General features: G+C 41.4%; 1 protein-coding gene across 1 annotated transcript in view; it reads left to right on the plus strand.

Annotated features, from left to right (window-relative positions):
- Window positions 1–19,712, plus strand: part of nmur1a (neuromedin U receptor 1a) — a 37,786-nt gene extending 18,074 nt beyond the window's left edge. Inside the window, exon 3 of the mRNA XM_023970753.2 lies at window positions 16,383–19,712. Within this exon, the coding sequence (XP_023826521.1) occupies window positions 16,383–16,744 (362 nt within the window). The 3' untranslated portion in view covers window positions 16,745–19,712. The remainder of the gene's footprint in view (window positions 1–16,382) is intronic.
- The last annotated feature ends 1,280 nt before the right edge of the window (window positions 19,713–20,992 follow it).

Genomic DNA, 20,992 nt, shown 5'->3' on the forward strand with positions numbered 1-20,992 from the left:
ACACTTATGAGGTGTTTTTGTGATATATTTGTAAACCTGTGAAAAAGCGACAAGCAGGGATGAATTGGTCCTAGCTCAAGACTGAGTTAAGTTGCTTGAGGGAACTCGAACGTAAAGTATGTATGCAACAAGTTTTTTTGCGCAATGAATTGAGACTGAAGGGAATGTACAACTAAGTTAGTGGATACAATAGTAGAGTAACTGTTCAAACATTCCCTATTGTACCTTGTTTGTTAAACTCCAGTTGCACCTTTTTTTTTTTTTGCAACTGCAAACCTCAAGAGCATTTTATAAGATAAAAATAAATTGTCGAAAGACAGTGACCATATCCTTCGTCGATATATTTGTGATTGTGTCCCTCGGGCATTTTAAAGAACAGCAAAAAAAAAAAAAAAAATGGTTGTGAAATGATCACAGATAAAGACTCCAGCAAGATGGAGATAAATAAGCCTAAAGACCTGACTAATATGTCCTGTGTAATCTATTTGATGATGTCTGTTAACGTCCAACCTGCCTCACAACCCCAGACCATGTGTGTGGCGTTATGTGGGCGAGCGGTTTGCTGATGTCAACGTTGTGAACAGAGTGCCCCATGGTGACGGTGGGGTTATGGTATGGGGCAGGCATAAGCTACGGACAATGAACAAATTAGAATTTTATCGATACACAATTTAGATGCACAGAAATACTGTGACGAGATCCTGAGGCCTATTGTGAGGCCCATTTTTAATGTATCTGTGACCAACAGATGCATATCTGTATTCCCAGTCATGTGAAATCCATAGATTAGGGCCTAATGAATTRATTTCAATTGACTGTTTTCCTCATAATGAACTGTAGCTCAGCAAAATCTTTGAAATTGTTGCATGTTGCATTTAGATTTTTGTTCAGTATACTTTACAGCTGTGTTTATATTATAAAAATMTGATAATGAGGATGATGATGATGAAGAGGACGAAGACGAGGATGAAGATGATACGGGGGATGATGAGGAGGAAGATGATGATGACACGGAGAAGGATGATGATGACAAGGAGGAAGATGATGATGATGATGATGAGTATGGTGAACAGTAAATGCACGTCATAAAGCTCTCAACTTGGTCCCCTTCAACCAATTTATGTGAACTCAGTGTGGTTCGCTGAATGTTTTGTGTGCAGTGTGAACACCCCAAAGGAACTCAGACCCATCCAAAGAGCCCCCTAAAGTGAACCCAACTGAAACCATCTCCAGAGGTGATGTGAGTTTGGTTCGCTTGAATTCCGCAGTCTTGTTCCCTTTTGTAGGACAATGTGATAATTTGTAGGACAATGTGAACGCCAAGCTCCCTAGGTTCACTTGTCATTATTCCTGCACCACACACTATTTTATTTTATTTATTTCACCTTTATTTAACCAGGTAGGACAGTTGAGAACAAATTCTCATTTACAACTGRGACCTGGCKAAGATAAAACAAAGCAGTGCAACAAAAACAACAACACAGAGTTACACATAAACAAACGTACAGTCAATAACACAAAAGAAAAMAAAAATATWAAAAAATCTATGTACAGTGTGTGCAAATGTAGAAGAGTATGGAGGTGGGCAATAAATAGGCCATAGAGGTGAAAATAATTACAATTTAGCATTAATACTGMAGTGATAGATGTGCAGATGATGATGTGCAAGTAGAYATACTGGTGTGTAAAAGAGCGAGAGGTTAAGTAATAATATGGGGATGAGATAGTCGGGTGTGCTATTTACAGATTGTCTGTGTACAGGTACAGTGATCGGTAAGCTGCTCAGACAGCTGATGCTTAAAGTTAGAGAGGGAGATATAAGACTCCAGCTTCAGAGATTTTTGCAATTCGTTCCAGTCATTGGCAGCAGAGAACTGCGAAGAAAGGTGTCCAAAAGAGGTGTTGGCTTTGAGGATGACCAGTGAGATATACCTGCTGGAGTGCGTGCTACAGGTGGGTGTTGCGATGGTGACCAGTGAGCTGAGATAAGCGGACTTTACCTAGCAAAGATTTATAGATTGGAGCCAGTGGGTTTGGCGACGAATATGAAGCGAGGGCCAGCCAACGAGAGCATACAGGTCGCAGTGGTGGGTAGTATATGGGCTTTGGTGAATAAAACGGATGGCACTGTGATAGACTACATCCAGTTTGCTTGAGTAGAGTGTTGGAGGCTATTTTGTAAATGACATCGCCGAAGTCGAGGATTGGTAGGATGGTCAGTTTTACGAGGTAAGTTTGGCGGCATGAGTGAAGGAAGCCTTGTTGCGAAATAGGAAGCCAATTCTAGATTTAATTTTGGATTGGAGATGCTTAATGTGAGGTCTGGAAGGAGAGTTTACGGTCTAACCAGACACCTAGGTATTTGTAGTTGTCCACATATCTAGGTCAGAACCGTCCAGAGTAGTGATGCTAGTCGGACGGGAGGGTGAGGGCAGCAATCGGTTGAAGAGCATGCACTTAGATTTACTAGCATTTAAAAGCAGTTGGAGGCCACGGAAGGAGTGTTGTATGACATTGAAGCTCGTCTGGAGGTTAGTTAACAGTGTCCAAAGAAGGGCCAGATGTACACAGAATGGTGTCGTCTGCGTAGAGGTGGATCACTAGACTACTGCTACACTGTCTCCCCTGACATAACCCCTCACACTAGACTACTGTCATAACCCCTCACACCCAGACTACGACATAACCCCTCACACTAGACTACTGACATAACCCCTCACACTAGACTACTGTCATAACCCCTCACACTAGGAACTACTGACATAACCCCTCACACTAGACTACTGACAAAACCCCCCACACTAGAGTACTGTCATAACCCCTCACACTAGACTACTATCATGAACCCCTCCACTAGACTACTATCATAACCCCTCAACATAGACTACTGTCATAACCCCTCACACTAGACTACTGACATTAACCCCTCATACTAGACTACTATCATAACCCCCTCACACTAGACTACTGTCAAAACGCCTCACAACTAGACTCTACTTCATAACCCCTCACCACTAGACTAAATCAATAACCCCCTCACACTAGGCACTACTTGACATAAGACCCGCTCATACTAGACTACTGACATAACCCTCACACTAGGACTACTGACCATTAACCCTCACACTAGACTACTGACATAAGCCCCTCACACTAGGAACTACTAGTCATAAACACCCCTCACACTTAGACTTACTTGACATACCCCCTCACACTAAGGCACTACTGAATAACCCCTCATACTGGACTTACTGACATAACCCTCGTCACATCTAAGCGCACTATCTGATATAACTCCTCATTTACTAGAACTACTGTCATACCCCTCACAACTAGACTATAATCATACCCTCACACTATTACTGGACAGTAACCCCTCAACTAGGGATTAATCAAGATAACCCCTCACACTAGACACTACATAACCCCTCACACTAAGACTACTGAATAAATCCCTCATTACTAGAGACTACTACATTACCTCTCACACTAGACTACTGATTTAATCCTCATACAGACTTACTGTCATAACCCCTCACAACTAGACTATAATGTATACACCCTCACACCATAGACTGACTGACATAAACCCTACACTAACTTATAATCATAACCCCTTCACACTAGACTACCTGATATAACCCCTCCATTACTAGACTACTTTGTCATACCCCTCACCCTAGACTTAGATCATAACCCTCACACGAGAACTACTGACATAACCCTCACACTAGACGTATACATCATAACCCCTCAACACTAGACTACTGACATAACCCCCTCATACTAGACTACTGAGAATACCCCCTCACACTAGGACTATAATCATACACCGCCTCACACTAGACTACTGAATATAACTCGCACACAAGACTTACAACACTGTTCTCCCCTGATATAACCCCTCCACTAGACTAACTGACTTTAACCCCTCACAGCTAGACCTACTATCATAACCCCCACACTAGACTTACTATCATAACCCCTCACACTAGGACTACTGAACATAAACCCTCACACTAGACTTATAATCATGAACCCTCAACATAGAACTACTATCATAATCCCCTCACTCTAGACTACTGACATAACCCCTCACACTATACTACTGACATAACCCCTCACACATAGAACTACTGAATAACCCCTCACTCTTAGACTGACTGTCATAACCCCCTCACTCTAGACTACTAGGTCAACGTTTCCCCTACTTAACCCCTCACACTAGACACTGGCACCACTTTTACCCTGACATAGCACCTCTCACACTGGACTACTGACCATAACCCCTCACAGTAGACTAATGGACATAACCCTCACACTATACTACTGACATTAACCCCTCACACTTAGCTACTGACATAACCCCTCACACATAGAACTACTGCTAATAACCCCTCACACTTAGGACTAACGACATAACCCTCACACTAGGGACAGTACTGTCATAACCCCTCTACACCTAGACTACTGTACATAACCCCATCACAGCAAGATACTGCACTGAAACCCCTTTTTCCAACCCACTAGACTACTGACATCACACTAGACTCTGACACCGCCGCAATAGACTAGCGACATAATCCTCACACTAGACTACTCATAATCCTCGACACTAGACTTACTGTTCATTAACCACACTATCACACTGTCCTAACCTTAACTGATACGTAATAACCCCTCACACTAGACTACTGACATAACCCCTCACACTAGACTACTGTCATTAACCCCTCACACTAGACTACTGACATAACCCCTCACACTAGACTACTTGATATAACTCCTCACACTAGACTACTTAAATAGAACCCTTCACACTAGACTACTTCATAACCCCTCAACACTAGAACTACTGTATAACCCCTCACACTAGAACTGTCATACCCCTCACACTAGACTACTGACGATAACTCCTCACAAAGACTACTTATCATACCCCCCACACTAGGATACTAGATAACCCCACACTAGACTACTAGCATAACCCCACACTAGACTATAATCATAACCCTCACACTAGACTATAATCATTAACCCCTTCACACTACGACTACTATCATTAACCCCTCAACTAGACTACTAGCATGAACCCCCCCACTAGACTACTATCATAACCCCTCACACTAGACTACTAGGCATAACCCCTCACACTAGACTACTGACATAACCCCTCACACTAGACTACTATCATAACCCCTCACACTAAGGACGACTAGCATAACCCCCCACACTAGGACTACTATCATTTAAACCCCTCACACTAGACTACTATCATAACCCCTCAGCCACAAGCTACTGACCATAACTCCTTCACACAAGACTACTATCATAACCCCTCACACTAGACTACTATTCATAACCCCTCACACTAGACTACTGTTATAACCCCTCACACTAGACTACTGACATAACCCCCTCACACGTAGACTACTATTCATTAAACCCCTCACACTAGAACTACTAGCATAACCCCCACACTAGACTACATCATAATCCCGCACACTAGACTACTGAACATAACCCATTCACACTAGACTACTATCATAACCCCTCACACTAGACTACTGACATAACCCCTCACACTAGACCTATAATCAATAACCCCTACACTAGACTATAATCCGATAACCCCTCACACTAACTACTATCATAAAACCCCTCACACTAGACTACTATCATAAACCCCTCACACTAAGCGACTGGAACATAACCCCTCACACTAGATGACTGACATAACCCCCTCACACTAGACTAATTACATAACCCCTCACACTAGACTACGTCGTAACCCCTCAACACTAGACTTACTTCGTAACCCCTCACCACTAGACTACTGAATTAACCCCTCACACCTAGCACTACTGACATAACCCATCACACTAGACTACTATCATAACCCCTCACACTAGACATATTGCCATACCCCCTCACACTAGACTATAATCATAATCCCCTCACACTAGACTACATCATAAACCCCTCACTCTAGGACTACTGAATAACCCCTCACACTAGACTACTGACCATTAACCCCTCACACTAGGACTACTGACATAACCCCTACTCTAGACTACTGTCATAACCCCTCACTCTAACTACTGTAACACTGTTTTCCCCTACTATAACCCCTTCACACCTAGACTAAACTGCACCACTGTTTAACCCTGACATAACCCCTCACACTAGACACTACTGACATAACCCTCACACGTAGACTACTGACATAACCCCTCACACTAGACTACTGACATAACCCCTCACAACTAAGAGTACGTCATAACCCCTCACACTAGACTACTGACATAACCCCTCACACTTATGAGGTACTGTCATAACCCCTCACACTAGACTAACTATCATAACCCCTCCACACTACACGACTACTGACATAACCCCTCACACTAGACTACTGACATAACCCCTCACACTAGACTACGACATAAACCCCTCACACTAGACTACTGTCATAACCCCTCACACAAACTACTGACATAACCCTCACACTAGACTACTGGACATAACCCCTCACACTAGACTACTGACATAACCCGTCACACTAGGACTACTGTCATAACCCCTCACACTAGACTACTGTCATAACCCCTCCACACTAGACTACTGTCATACCCCTCACACTTAACTCTGCATAACCCCTCACACTAGACTACGCATAACGCGCCCACGACTAGAAACCCTCAACTAGACACTATCATAACCCCTCACACTAGACTACTATCATAACCCCTCACACTAGACTACTGGACATAACCCCTCACACTAGACTACTGACATAACTACCCTCACACTAGAGACTACACTGCTCCTTATAACCCCTCACACTAGACTACTATCATAACCCCCCACACTAGACTTACTATCATAACCCCCCACACTAGGACTACTGAAACCCCTCACACTAGACTACTGTCATAACCCCTCACACGTAGACTACTAAGCATAACCCCCTCACTAGACTACTATCATAAACCCCTCACCACTGAGACTACTGACATAACCCCTCCACACTAGACTATAATCATAACCCCTCACACTAGACTATGACATATAACCCTCACACTAGACTACTATCATAACCCCTCACACTAGACTATAATCATAACCCCTCACACTAACTACTATCATAACCCCTACACACTAGACTACTGATCATAACCCCTCACACTAGACGACTGACATAACCCCTCACACTAGAACACTGACATAACCCCTCACACTAGACTATACTAACTCATCACTGAACGACTGTCGTAACCCCTCACACTAGACGACTGAACTAAACCCCTCACACTAGACTACTGATCGTAAACCCCATCACACTAGACTACTGTCGTAACCCCTCACACTAGACTACTGACAAAACCCCTCACACTAGGACTACTGACACCCCTCACTCTAGACTACTACATAACCCCCTCACACTAGACTACTGACATAACCCCTCACTCTAGACTACTGCATAACCCCTCACTCTAGGACTACGTAACACTGTTACCCTACATAACCCCTCACCAGACTACTGACATAACCCTTCACACTAGACTACTTCATAACCCCTCACACTAGACTACTGACATAACCCCTCACACAGACTTACTGTCATAACCCCTCACACTAGACTACTCGACATAAACCCCGCACACTAGACTACTGTCATAACCCCTCACACTAGACTACTGTCATTACCCCTCACACTAGACTACTGACATAACCCCTCACACTAGACTACTGACATTAAATCCTCACACTAACCTACTCTAACACCGGTTTCCCCTGACATAACCCTCACATTGGATACTGATTAGCGATTGTCAAGGACACACAGAAATTACAAAAATGTGTGGAGTTTTTTATTTAGTTCAGATATTTGTTTGCAATATGTGAACTATAGAGAGAGCTTTGTCAGCTGTGTATTGATTGTGTGGTTGAATAGTGTGAGAAACAACATCACAACATGGGGGTACAAAATCTATTTCTAGCTCTAAAGGACAGTAGCCTATATTGGGTGGACAATTTTCAATTACAGCATTATTTAATCTGCAGTTATTCTATTGCTATTTATTAAGTTAATCAAATAGTTAATTGTTAATAGTATCGTCTGATTACCATTATTATGTCTCATATTTTTTTAATGCAATCTATTAGCTTCTAAAATGGATGTAGGTATATCTACAGTAGCTGTCTGATAACACATTCTGATTTGTATTTGTATTTATTATGGATCCCCATTAGCTGCTGCCAAAGCAGAAGCTACTATTCCTGGGGTTCAGCAAAATTAAGGCAGTTTATACAATTTTAAAACATTACAATACATTCACAGATTTCACAACACACTGTGTGCCCTCAGCCCSCTACTGGCTTGTCCTGCACTTTGTAAAAAACCCAGAATGCATGTAGGAAAAAGCTCTTGGTTCCTTTCTAAACATAGCAATGTGAATGTAAAGAGGACTCGYACCACAAACTAGATCAAGTGAACTGGCAAAAGAGAGTTGAGTCCTCATTCAAAAGCAGTTTGAATAGAAAGACAACTGAGTTCTCATGCTTTTTTTTTCACGTTAAAGAGGACTGAGATCGTTTCTTTTAAAGAGGACTATATGTGAAAACACCTCAAACACTGGGAATCTTTTTAACCGTTATCTGCCCCGTGTGTTTACTATCGTTACTATAAAAAAGGTCCCGTGGTAAAAAAAATTTTGATTTCACTGGCACCAGGGGTGCTGTTTATTTGTGTGTGTAATGTGGATTCAATTAAATTAGGCTGGGGGGTTATGGTGCTTCTGGGAACGTTCCAGAAAGAACTTTCCAACCGAAGAACGAACTCAGCTAAGCTAACAATGTAGTCACCACTGATACATTTATTAAGGTYATATAAAAAGCTGTCACGAATGAGAACCCTTGGTTACTCTGGCTGTGTATCCTGAAATMTTTTATTAAAAACAAATCTAATGCAAAATGCTGTTAGTGAATGATGTCTTAAATGCAAGTTTGGAGGAAATCTCACAGCCAATTTACATGTTTGCGTACGCACAGTACAAAACAGCTACAGACTCCTCATCTTAAACAGTGCATTGTAATCACTCGACKAGCGGATCTAGAAAACCTCTGTTTATGACTGATATCAGATCTTTCAGTCTCACTCACAACCCTGGTAAAAGATGCCGTGGATGCGGCTTTGTCTCCCATCGTTACCACCCTGGCCGGAATGCAAACTACAATACAGGAGCAAGGTACGAAAGTAACAGAGTTGGAGAATGGCTTGTCTAGTTGCAGTGAACGAATTGTTGAGCTAGAAAAAGGCTATGAAACTCTAAAAACAGAAAACAAACTATTGTAAGAGAGAGTGGACAAGATTATTGCAAATACACCAGAAGGATCCAGTTAAGTTTATCAGCAGGTTTTTCGAGGAGATCCTGGGTAAAGAGTTCTTCGACACTCCCTTGGCCTTGGAACGGGCTCACTGCCTAGGCCGTGAATTCACTGGAATAGGCAGAGAGATCTCCAAATCACGACCCTTCGTTGTGTGTTTCGATGACTTTCAAGATAAGGAGCGCTTCATGCAGAAACGGAGAGAACATACAGTGCCTTCGGAAAGTATTCAGACCCTTTGACTTTTTCCACATTTTGTTAAATTACATCCTTATTCTAAAATTGATAAAATATTTTTTCAATTGACCTTAACCCCACCTTTGGGATGAATTGGAARGCTGACTGCGAGCCAGGCCTAATCGCCCAATATCAGTGCCCGACCTCACTAATGCTCGTGGCTGAATGTAAGCAAGTCCCCGCAGCAATGTTCCAACATCTAGTGGAAAGCCTTCCCAGAAGAGTGGAGGCTGTTATAGCATAAAAAATGGGGGACCAATTCCATATTAACGCCCAGGATTTTGGAATGGGATGTTCGACGAGCAGGTGTCCACATACTTTTGGTAATTTGGTGTGTTCATATACTGTGTGAATATATATATATATATATATATTACTTTGCCTTGTGCTTCTCCGAGCATGCGCTTCATATAGCCTAGGTCTATAGCCTATAGTATAGTCTATGGATCATTTGATTGAGACCACAAAAGGCGCACTTGATGTGCCCCCCAGCAGAGAATCAAGATGAGGTGGCAGCGTAGGGCACACATCGAGATATAATCAGCAAACTTTCCCAACACAATGAGCAATTGGACATCTAATCGATTATAAATTACGTGACACTCCCTGGACTAATAAATAAAATACTAAATTCTCCCCGGACTAAATAAATAAATACTAAATTCTCCCCTGGACTAAATAAATAAATACTAAACTCTCCCCTGGACTAAATAAATAAAATCTAAACGCTCCCCTGGACTAAATAAATAATACTAAATATACTTCCCTGGACTAAATAATAAATACTAATATTCTCTCCTGGACTAAATCATAAATACTAAATTCTCCCTGGACTAAATAAATATACTAAACCCCTCCCCTGGACTAATAAATATAAATACTAAACCCTCCCCTGGACTAATAAATAAATACTAAACCTTTCCCTGACTGAAATGGAAAAAACTGACCCTCGCCCACTTTCGCTCTGGATAATAGTTTTGTGTACATTTCAACCGCTGCCTTATTGATTATTGATTTGGACACTTCGAAAACTGTGTTTTGACATTGGGATATTTATCAAAAGTTATTGTCACGAAAGCAGCGATAGCATCATTTTCAACTTATGTTTTAGCAATATAAATGGTACTTCCAATATTTAAATTCCAAATAGTATTCTACTTATTTAGGTAAAAACTGCTGAATGAGTCCAAAAAGGTGGTGTTTATTGATTGATTTTAATGATCTACCCGATCATTGAAACGGGGTTGACTTTGGGCACATATATTTAGCGATAAAAAAAACAAACAAGAAAACATTATCACCTGCTTTAACAATACAGTGACTCAAAAACAATTAACAAACTGCTATAACCTTAGCTAGCTAGCTAAGCTGACAGGAAAATGTAGCTAACAGTACTTCTATAGCTAGCGCAAAAATAAGTGCAAAAAATGCTGCACCATGACAAAAAATTAAAAACAATTGACAACTTCATCAGGAAACAAATATTGTATTAAAGTTCTCGATTCACACACAGTTAAGGATAAAAACAGTGAGAATAATAATTCTAGAAAACCGAAGATTATCTGCACAGCCACAGGCGGCAAGCTGAACTTGGGATTTAGGTTGATTAACACTGGAGCTGGTGCTAGCTGTGACGTACTTCATTAGTCAAAGGACAGACTTCAGGTAAATAAAACAGATAAAAAAACTGTTGTTTCTGTTCAATGAAAATGTTTCAAGTTTTTATATCACATGTACAGTGAAATGCCATTCTTGCAAACCCAACAATGCAATAATCAATAACAATGTATTACTAGAAAAAAACACGAGAAATAATAATAAGAAATATGAAATACACAATAAAATAAGTAAGCAAGCATACTATATACAGGAAATATTTAAAAAGTCAGCTCCAATACCATATTTACATGTGCAGAGATACTGGAGTGATGGAGGTAGATATGTACAGGGTGTGTAGAGTCAGTATAAATGTATGTGATTGGGTGTGTGGTTGTGTAGAGTCAGTATAAATGTCTGTGATTGGGTGTGTGGCTGTGTAGAGTTAGTATAAATGTATGTGCATATTATGTATAAGTGAGCAGATTATGCAGTGAGTGTTTGTGTGTTTGTTGGAGTGAAAGTGTGTGTATGTGTGTGTGTTGGAGTGACAGTGTGTGTGAGTGTGTAGGGCCCTGTGAGCGTGCATAGAGTTAAATAAAGATACAGGGTAAGCTCGGTCTGTGTAGCTATTTTGTTAGCTATTTATCAGTCGTATTACTTGGGGATAGAAGCTGTTCAAGAGCCTGTTGGTGTCAGACTTGATGCACCAGTACATCTTGCCGTGTGGCAGCAGAGAAAATAGTCTATGGTTTGGGTGGTTGGGGTCTTTGACGATTTTCTGGGCCTTCTATTCACGCCGCCTGATATAGAGGTCCTGGAAGGTAGGGATCTCGGCCTCAATAATGTACAATTACACTTTGTAGTGCCTTGCGGTCGGAGGCTGAGCAGTTGCCGTACCAGGCAGTGATGCAAACAGTCAGGATGCTCTCGATGTTGCAGCTCTAGAACCTTTTGAGGATCTGAGGACCCATGCAAAATCTTTTTAGTTTCCTGAGGCTTTGTCATTCCCTCTTCACGACTGTCTTGGTGTGTTTGGACCATTCTAGTTTGTTGGTGATGTGGACACCAAGGAACTTGAAGCTCTCAACCTGCTCCACTACAGCCCCGTCGATGAGAATGGGGGCGTGCTCGGTCATCCTTTTCCTGTAGTCCACAATCATCTCTTTTGTCTTGATTGCGTTGAGGAATAGGTTCTTATTCTGGTACCACCCGGCCAGGTCTCTGACCTCCTCCCTATAGGCTGTCTCGTCGTTGTCAGTGATCAGGCCTACCACTGTTGTGTTGTCTGCAAACTTAATTATGGTGTTGGAGTCGTGCCTGAGCATGCAGTCGTGGGTGAATAGGGAGTACAGGACAGGACTGAGCACGCACCCCTGAGGGGCTCCAGTGTTGAGGATCAGTGTGGCAGATGTCCGGGAACAGCTGATGCTCTCATGCATGCCTCAGTGTTGCTTGCCTCGAAGCGAGCATAGAAGTGATTCAGCTCTTCTGGTAGGCTCGTGTCACAGGGCAGCTCGCGGCTGTGCTTCCCTTTTGTAGTCTGTAATAGTTAGCAGGCCCTGCCACATCCGGTGAGCATAGAAGCCGGTGTAGTACGATTCAATCTTAGCCCTGTATTGGCGCTTTGCCTGTTTGATGGTTCGTCTGAGGGCGTAGCGGGATTTCTTATAAGCGCCCAGGTTAGTGTCCCGCTCCTTGAAGGCGGCAGCTCTACCCTTTAGCTCAGTGCGAATGTTGCCTGTAATCCATGGTTTCTGGTTGGGGAGTGTACGTACAGTCACTGTGGGGATGACGTCATCGATGCACTTATTTATGAAGCCAGTGACTGATGTGGTGTACTCCTCAATGCCATCGGAGGAATCCAGGAACATATTCTGTGCTAGCAAGTCCTTTCGGTTACTGGCCCAACGCTCTGACCACTAGGCTACCTGCCGACTCTTTTCCTCTCATGTATGCTAAGTCATCTTGGAAAACAAATCAGTCAGTATCTAACTATTTCTGTTGATATTGTACATTGTTTCTATATCTATTTTGAAGCAGCTCTGCTGCATACCTCAGCGACCTTTGTATGGCCTTGTGATCAAATACAATGTATTTTTTTTAAACTTCTTTTTTTTTTTTAAGACCTAGAAGACAACCAGGTGTTCCTAACTAATCAATTACCTTAATTGACCAATCAATCACAAGGGAGGAGTAAAAACCCAGCAGACACTTGGTCCCCCAGGAATTGAGTTTTACACCCCTGCCTTACACATACAATACTACAGCCACATAGAGAGCACAGGAATAGTATCTCGTCGATGAATGGGGTAAGTAGCCAAGAGCATTGGGCAAGTAACCAAAATGTTGCTGGTTCAAATCCCTGAGCTGTTCTACCGTTGAGCAGTTAACCAACTACAACAATTGTCACCATCACCTTATTCATAGGAGTTGAGTTAAATATGGAAYACACATTTCGGTTGAATGCATTCAGTTGTGCAACTGATTAGGTATCCCCTTTCCCCAGTTCGAATCCCGGGTCTGACGGGAAAAATCTGGCACGAAGTCAACATGCAAACCGAAGAGTTGCTGTTATCAAATCCTAGATGCCATTACCTGCTGTTGTGCTTTTGAGCAAGTCACTTAAACCCCCCACAACAGATATACTGAAACACTGGAACCGTCGCACAATGATCATACCACGCTCAAAGTCGCTTAGTGTCACTTGTTTTGCCCATTCTAACGTTCAATAGAACAGTAACTGAATGCCTTAATGCCTGTCTGCCTGCTTTATATAGCAAGCCACAGTCACGTGACCCATTGTCTGTAGGAGTGAACCATTATTTCTAAGAGTGTTTGTTATTATCTCACTCTATCTCCCTTCATCGTGATATAGTCTATCCCTCTTATTTAGCTGGGAGGTACTTGGGTGTAAGTCTGCCGCAGATAGATAGTTATAATTTAGCGGTGTACTCCAAGGCTTCACCCAGACTCCCAACTTGGAATTGAATGCATAAATTCATTAAGAGTGGATCTTCTCATAAATAATCCCTGAGACACTCTGTGTTTACCAAGACCATAAATTACACTGAGGTACAGTCAATAATAGATTAACCTGAGTTTAAAAAAAATACATKTCTGTTCACATACAGTACCAGTCAAAAGTTTGGACACACKTACTCATTCCAGGGGTTTTCTTTATTTTTACTATTTTCTACAATGTAGAATAATAGTGAAGACGTCAAAACTATGAAATAACACATATGGAATTTTATTTTACTAGGCAAGTCAGTTAAGAACAAATTCTTATTTTACAATGACGGCCTACCCCGGCCAAACCAACCCCTAACCCAGACGACGCTGGGCCAATTATGTGCCGCCCTATGGGACTCCCGATCACGGCCAGTTATGATACAGCCCCGGATCGAAACAGGCTCTGTTGTGACACCTCTAGAACTGCGATGCAGTGCCTTAGACCGCTGTGCCACTCGGGATTACAGACTCCTGATTAAATCTACAGGGGTTATTAAACTAGTTGCACCGTAGTGCTCAAATCGAATCAAAGTTTATTGGTCGAGCACACAGATTTGCCGATGTTATCACAGGTGCAGCGAAGTGCTTGTTTCTAGCTCCAACAGTGCAGTAACATCTAACAACTTTATGTATTGCTACACAGTCTTCAGAGCAAAAGAGTGGGTGATCTAGAGTAACAGTCAAAGGTTTAGACACACCTACTCATTCAAAGGTTTCTTTATTTTTACTGTTTTCTACATTGTAGAATAATATTGAAGACATCAAAACTATGAAATAACACATATGGAATCATGTAGTAACCAAACAAGTGTTAAACAAATCAAAATGAATGTTATATTTTAGATTCTTCAAAGTAGCCACACTTTGCCTTGATGACAGCTTTGCACACTCTTGGCATTCTCTCAAACCAGCAACATGAGGAATGCTTTTCCAACAGTATTGAAGGAGTTCCCACATATGCTGAGCACTTGTTGGCTGCATTTCCTTCACTTTGCGATCCAACTCAGGTCAGGTGATTGTGGAGGCCAGGTAATCTGATGCAGCACTCCCTCACTCTCCATCCTGGTTAAATAGCTCTTACACAGCCTGGAGGTGTGTTTTTGGTAATTGTTCTGTTGAAAAACAAACGATAGTCCTACTAAGCGCAAACCTGATGGGAGGGCGTATCGCTGCAGAATGCTGAGGTAGCCATGCTGGTTAAGTATGCCAGCAAAGCACCCCACACCATCACACCACCTCCATGTTTCACGGTGGGAACCACACATGCGGAGATCATCCGTTCACCTACTCGGCGTCTCACAAAGACACGGCAGTTGGAACCAAAAATCTCAAATTTGGACTCGTCAGACCAAAGGACAGATTTCCACCAGTCTAATGTCCATTACTTGTGTTTCTTGGCCCAAGAAAGTCTCTTCTTATTATTGGTGTCCTTTAGTAGTGGTTTCTTTGCAACAATTCGACCATGAAGGCTTGATTCACTCAGTCTCTGAACAGTTGATGTTGAGATGTGTCTGTTACTTGAACTCTGTGAAGCATTTATTTGGACTGCAATTTCTGAGGCTGGTAACTAATGAACTTCTCCTCTGCAYCAGAGGTAACTSTGGGTCTTCCMTTCCTGTGGCGMTCCTCACGAGAGCCAGTTACATCATAGCACTTGATGTTTTTTTCGACTGCACTTGAAACTTTCCAAGTTCTTAAAATTGTTCAGATTATCTGATCTTCATGTCTTGAAGTAATGATGTARTGTCATTTATCTCTGCTTATTTGAGCTGTTCTTGCCATAATATGGACTTGGTCTTTTACCAAATAGGGCTATCTTCTGTATACCACCCCTACCTAGTCACAACACAACTGATTGGCTCAAACGCATTAAGAAGGAATGAAATTCCACAAATTAACTTCTAATAAGGCACASCTGCTAATTGAAATGCATTCCAGATGACTACCTCATGAATCTGGTTGAGAGAATGCCATGTGTGTGCAAAGCTGTCATCAAGACAAAGGGTGGCTATTTGGAAGAATCTCAAATATAAAATATATTTTGATTTGTTTAACACTTTTTTGGTTACTACATGATTCCATATGTGTTATTTCATAGTGTTGATGTCAATACAATATGAAAATAATAAGAATCTCTCTCTCTCTAGTTGTTCTGGTGGTGGTTTTTGGAATCTGCTGGGCTCCGTTCCACACCGACAGACTCATGTGGAGCTTCATCGACGAGTGGACCAGCATCCAGCTGGAGGTGTACAAGTACGTCCACGTGGTCTCTGGCGTCTTCTTCTACCTCAGCTCGGCCGTCAACCCGATCCTCTACAACCTCATGTCCACCCGCTTCCGAGAGATGTTCAAGGAAGTGATGTGTCATCGGCCACGGCACCCCGTGCCCAGGAAGCAGTCACTCAGTGTTACCCGGGTAACACTCCGCAGCATTCTCAGTGAGGCCACGCCCATTAATGGCATTGCCGGCCTACATGAAGACAAGGAGCATGAGACCACCTTTCCTTGAAAGGACTTCCTAGGAGAGGAGGGAGCTTAATACACAAAACTGATCAGATGGACGATGATTCTGGGATGATCAAGATGTATTGTTATAAGGGATTTTAAGGATCTAAGGATGTGCTTATCCAATCTATGTTATTGCACGCTTTGGTCACCAAACCACAGTAGAATTCTCCTGTCACTAAACTCCCTAAACACAAGAAGAAGAAAAAATAATTAAAACCTGATGCTTTGACATATTATTTGAGCAATTCTATGAAAAAAATATCTCAGGAGATACAGACAAATCGATATTTCTCATCTAGAAGACATTGGTAGATTCTGCATCACTGCTTTTGCACTCCTGTTTAGCAGTTCATGTTCAACAGCACACAAACTTTTGAACATCCAGTCTCAAGAGATGGCTAAAAAGCTGATTTTCCTTACAGCTCAGATTGAAAACCAGGCCGAGATGCCCTGTCAAAYGCTCCTTCAAAGATGATGTCCGACGTGGTTGTTTGACGAATGTATATAGTTCTCAAATCACTGAGTGGTTTACAATGGTGCAAAGGATTCGCAGTACGTACTGAATAGAACTTGAGATGGCAGCTTCAAATCAAATTTCATTTGTCACATGCGTCTACTGGAGTACAGGTTAAAAAACAACAACAATTGCTTCAAAATAGATGTAGCTGCACCGTCAACTGCATATTTTCAGAAATGTATGTCATTGCACGAGCCGTTGGATATTTCCAGTGAACTTGGCGCCTCCCTTCAAGAGAGTTTGTCACATTATTAACAGAGGTATCCTGCTGCAGATTGGCATTTTGAAAAAGTAGCTTTTAAATTCCCAGACACTGTATGTCTCCATCAACAATCTGGTGAATGATCTCTGATGATCTGTTTCACTAATGTGAAACGTACAATCATGACCGCGACTATGTACAAAAATAATGTATAGATTCACAGTAGATAAACACATATTTAACAATTCTATGTATTCATTAAAAAAAGGTAAAAACACCAGGAATATTTTAATCTGAATCTCTAATCAAGGACTGATTTAGACCTGGGACACCAGCTGGGTGCAATTAATTATTAGTAAGTAAGAGTATATAGTCTTGCACGAACCTTGGGTTGTGAGAGTCAGAACGGTTCATAATTATCAGGTAGAACAGAAAACCAGCGGTACTACACACCTGGCTCGGATCTAAATACCACTGGTCTAGACAGATGAAAAAGATACACTGTCTGGAACCGCCAAAATGATGGACAATCATTAGGAGGTAAGAGCACTGACATAATGTGAATGGGGAAAGTTAATCTTTACAGCCGAGGGTATTTGGCTTCATGAAATAAAGGACCTCGTGCTAATTCCAAAATCAAACTGAATTGTTTTAACTTTTTGTACCATCATAATTATTTTATTTTATTATTTTGGCCTTTACATTTACATTTTTGGACATTAAAGTAGACACTTATTCAGAGTGACTTAGTCAGTGCATTGACTTATGACTTTGATTTGCCTWTATCTGAAACTATTAATTCCAAGTCATTACTCTTAAAGGTATTTTGTTAAGGAAGTCCTTTATCTACTTTCCCAGAATCAGACGAACTCATGGATKCAATGTTRATGTCTCTGCATCCAGTAMGAAGGAAGTTAGAGACAGCTTTGCGAGCCAATGATAACTAGCGTTAGCACAATGACAGGAAGTCTATGGTACAGCAAGCTAGCAGTTACCATAGACTTCCAGTCATTGCTCCAARGCTAGTTAGCAGTTGTGCTAATGCTAGTTAGCAATTTCCTTCAAACTGCATGCAGAGATATATTAAAAAAAAGGTATCTACAAGTTCAAGACTCTGGAGAAATAGATAAAGGGCTTCATTGCCAAAATCCTGAAGTATCCCTTRAAGAGTTTAAGCTTCAGATGAATATTAATCTTCTTTCCAGTCAAGTCAGTGTGTTGTTGTGATTCTGGACGGCCAGATGACAAGAAAGTGGGGACTCGTAGGTKGGTCGTTTCAGCTAGTTTTATCTTGTTCTTGATACCATGMCTTGTTTTGAGTTGTTTTGACTGATGTCACTTCTATGCTAACGTTGCAAAAAAAATWGCTAGCTAGCTTACRAACAACTGTAACAGTGTATTTCAGAGACAACAAGTGCTCATTGTGCAACTTAAATATTGGAGACAAAATATAGTTTACACGTTGTCAACAATCTAAGCCAACCCTGTCTGTTTTYCACCATAGTTGCACACGTGTTGTTTTTGTTACTAAACAATCAATCTTTCTATTAAGGAGTAGACTACTCCACTAAAGGCATGTATTTATTTACCTTTATTTAACTAGGCAAGTTAGTTAAGAACAAAATCTTATTTACAATGACAGCCRGGTTAACAGCCTTGTTCAGAACGACAGATTTTCACATTGTCAGCAGGGGATTRGATCTTGCAACCTTTCGGTTACTAGTCCAAGGCTCTAACCACTAGGCTACCTGCCGCCCCTGAATGTATACATTTTTACAGTTAAGATGTACAGGATAGCAAATAACAATATTTATTTTWATTTTTTATTATCCTTGAAACGGGTATTGATTTTCTGAGAATGTACACTGCCGAATGGGTGCTTCAACAGATCTGTGAAAAAAAACTGGCCTTCTGAAGATGTGCACTGAAGTCCTGTGGGGAAAACATCGACTCTTCTGAACGCAATTTCACCAAACAAACCTTTTATCGAGGTTGGCCTCATTGAACTGTAATCCCAGCAGCTGCTAATTTCCATCTACTCTTGGAGGTGATGTGTGAGCCAGGAATGTGTAAATCTGTCAGTCCTTCTGCAAGGAGCTGTCGTACCACCTCACGTTCTCATCCATCATCGCCCGAGCAACAACACGTGTGTCAGGCACAGTAAATGACCGTTTCGCTGCTCTGACAAAACATAGACTGTACATGCAAACAGGCAGTTACAGCTAACAAACTGATTCATCCCTCTGGCCACGCTATCTGATTTTGGGGGGTGGGGGTGGGGGGGGTGTACATTTTCACATTTCACAAACCAAAGGAGAGTGACCATCTGGTCAACAGTGGGTACAGACTGATCAACAATCGTGTACAGACTCTCACTGTGGAGATTTTGACTGAATGCAGCTGCATGATTCCAGCTCTTTGCTTCTTCTTCTTGTAAATGTATACCTGTGRGATTGTTTCAGTGCAGAAGAGTTTCCCGGGGGGAAACGACTCTCCAGTGGAGCGGAGATTTGTGCTGTAGTGCCACTACTGTATAAAGCTGCAAGAGAGGAATATTGTACATTGGAAAACAATGGGTGAATTAAAAAATATATATTTAAAAAAATGCTTGACTTTTTACCGGCACCTAAAATAGTCTACTGCTTGAGCACCTGTTCCTCTTATAAAATATTAGCTCAAAAGTGTTGTATAGCTCCTGCACCTAAATGTAAAAAGTACCGGCTGCCAAAATCTGTACGGGAATCTGTTTCAGTCCAAGTCAAGCGCTGTACTGAGTTATTGTGTTCAACAGGGTWTTTAACGAGGACAAAATGAATTATTTGTTTTTGCTTAAAATATGCGTTGTGCTTCTGTTTTGCTATATGTCATGGAAAACTGGAACATGTCGTGGAAAAGCTTTACCAAAATGCAAAGCTTTACCCAAACAGTTTATGRCAAATATAATCTAAACTCATACAATGTAATGTCGCATTTGTAAGACGACTTCTGTGTTTGAATGCATTATAAAAGTGATGTTGATCTATTGGTAACATCAGGAACTTCTGAGAACACATCCCCTCCCCCTAAACAATAATCATTACATTAACTGTCAGTAAAATCCGGACCTGCATTGACACGGTTTTGTTAAAAAGTTGTTTTGTTTAATGTCGAAACTAGTCTACAAATATTGTGTAGGTTGATTTGAACTGGATTTTAGTATGCAAATGACAGAGGCTACTACCAACCATAAAGCAACAAAACTTTKTTTTATGTATTAAAGGTATGGTATTTTTCTGTCTGGAAAATAAAATTAATATACCTAAATGTTCCTCTAATTCCTTTGTTTGAAAGACATTTTAATTGTACCTGACAAACTATAAAAGAGGACTTTGACCCACACACCATTATTTTACTGATGACAAAATATTCTCCATATTTCTAAATTACAGACAGTTAAATAAGCATCTCTGCTGTAAGGCCATTTTTTTTGGTCTCAGCAGTGATAGTTCAGCTTTTTCTAATGACCCAAACTCCAAACTGTACCCAAGGGG

The sequence above is a fragment of the Salvelinus sp. IW2-2015 genome, linkage group LG26 (genome assembly GCF_002910315.2).
Source record: "Salvelinus sp. IW2-2015 linkage group LG26, ASM291031v2, whole genome shotgun sequence".
Lineage (NCBI taxonomy): Eukaryota > Metazoa > Chordata > Actinopteri > Salmoniformes > Salmonidae > Salvelinus > Salvelinus sp. IW2-2015.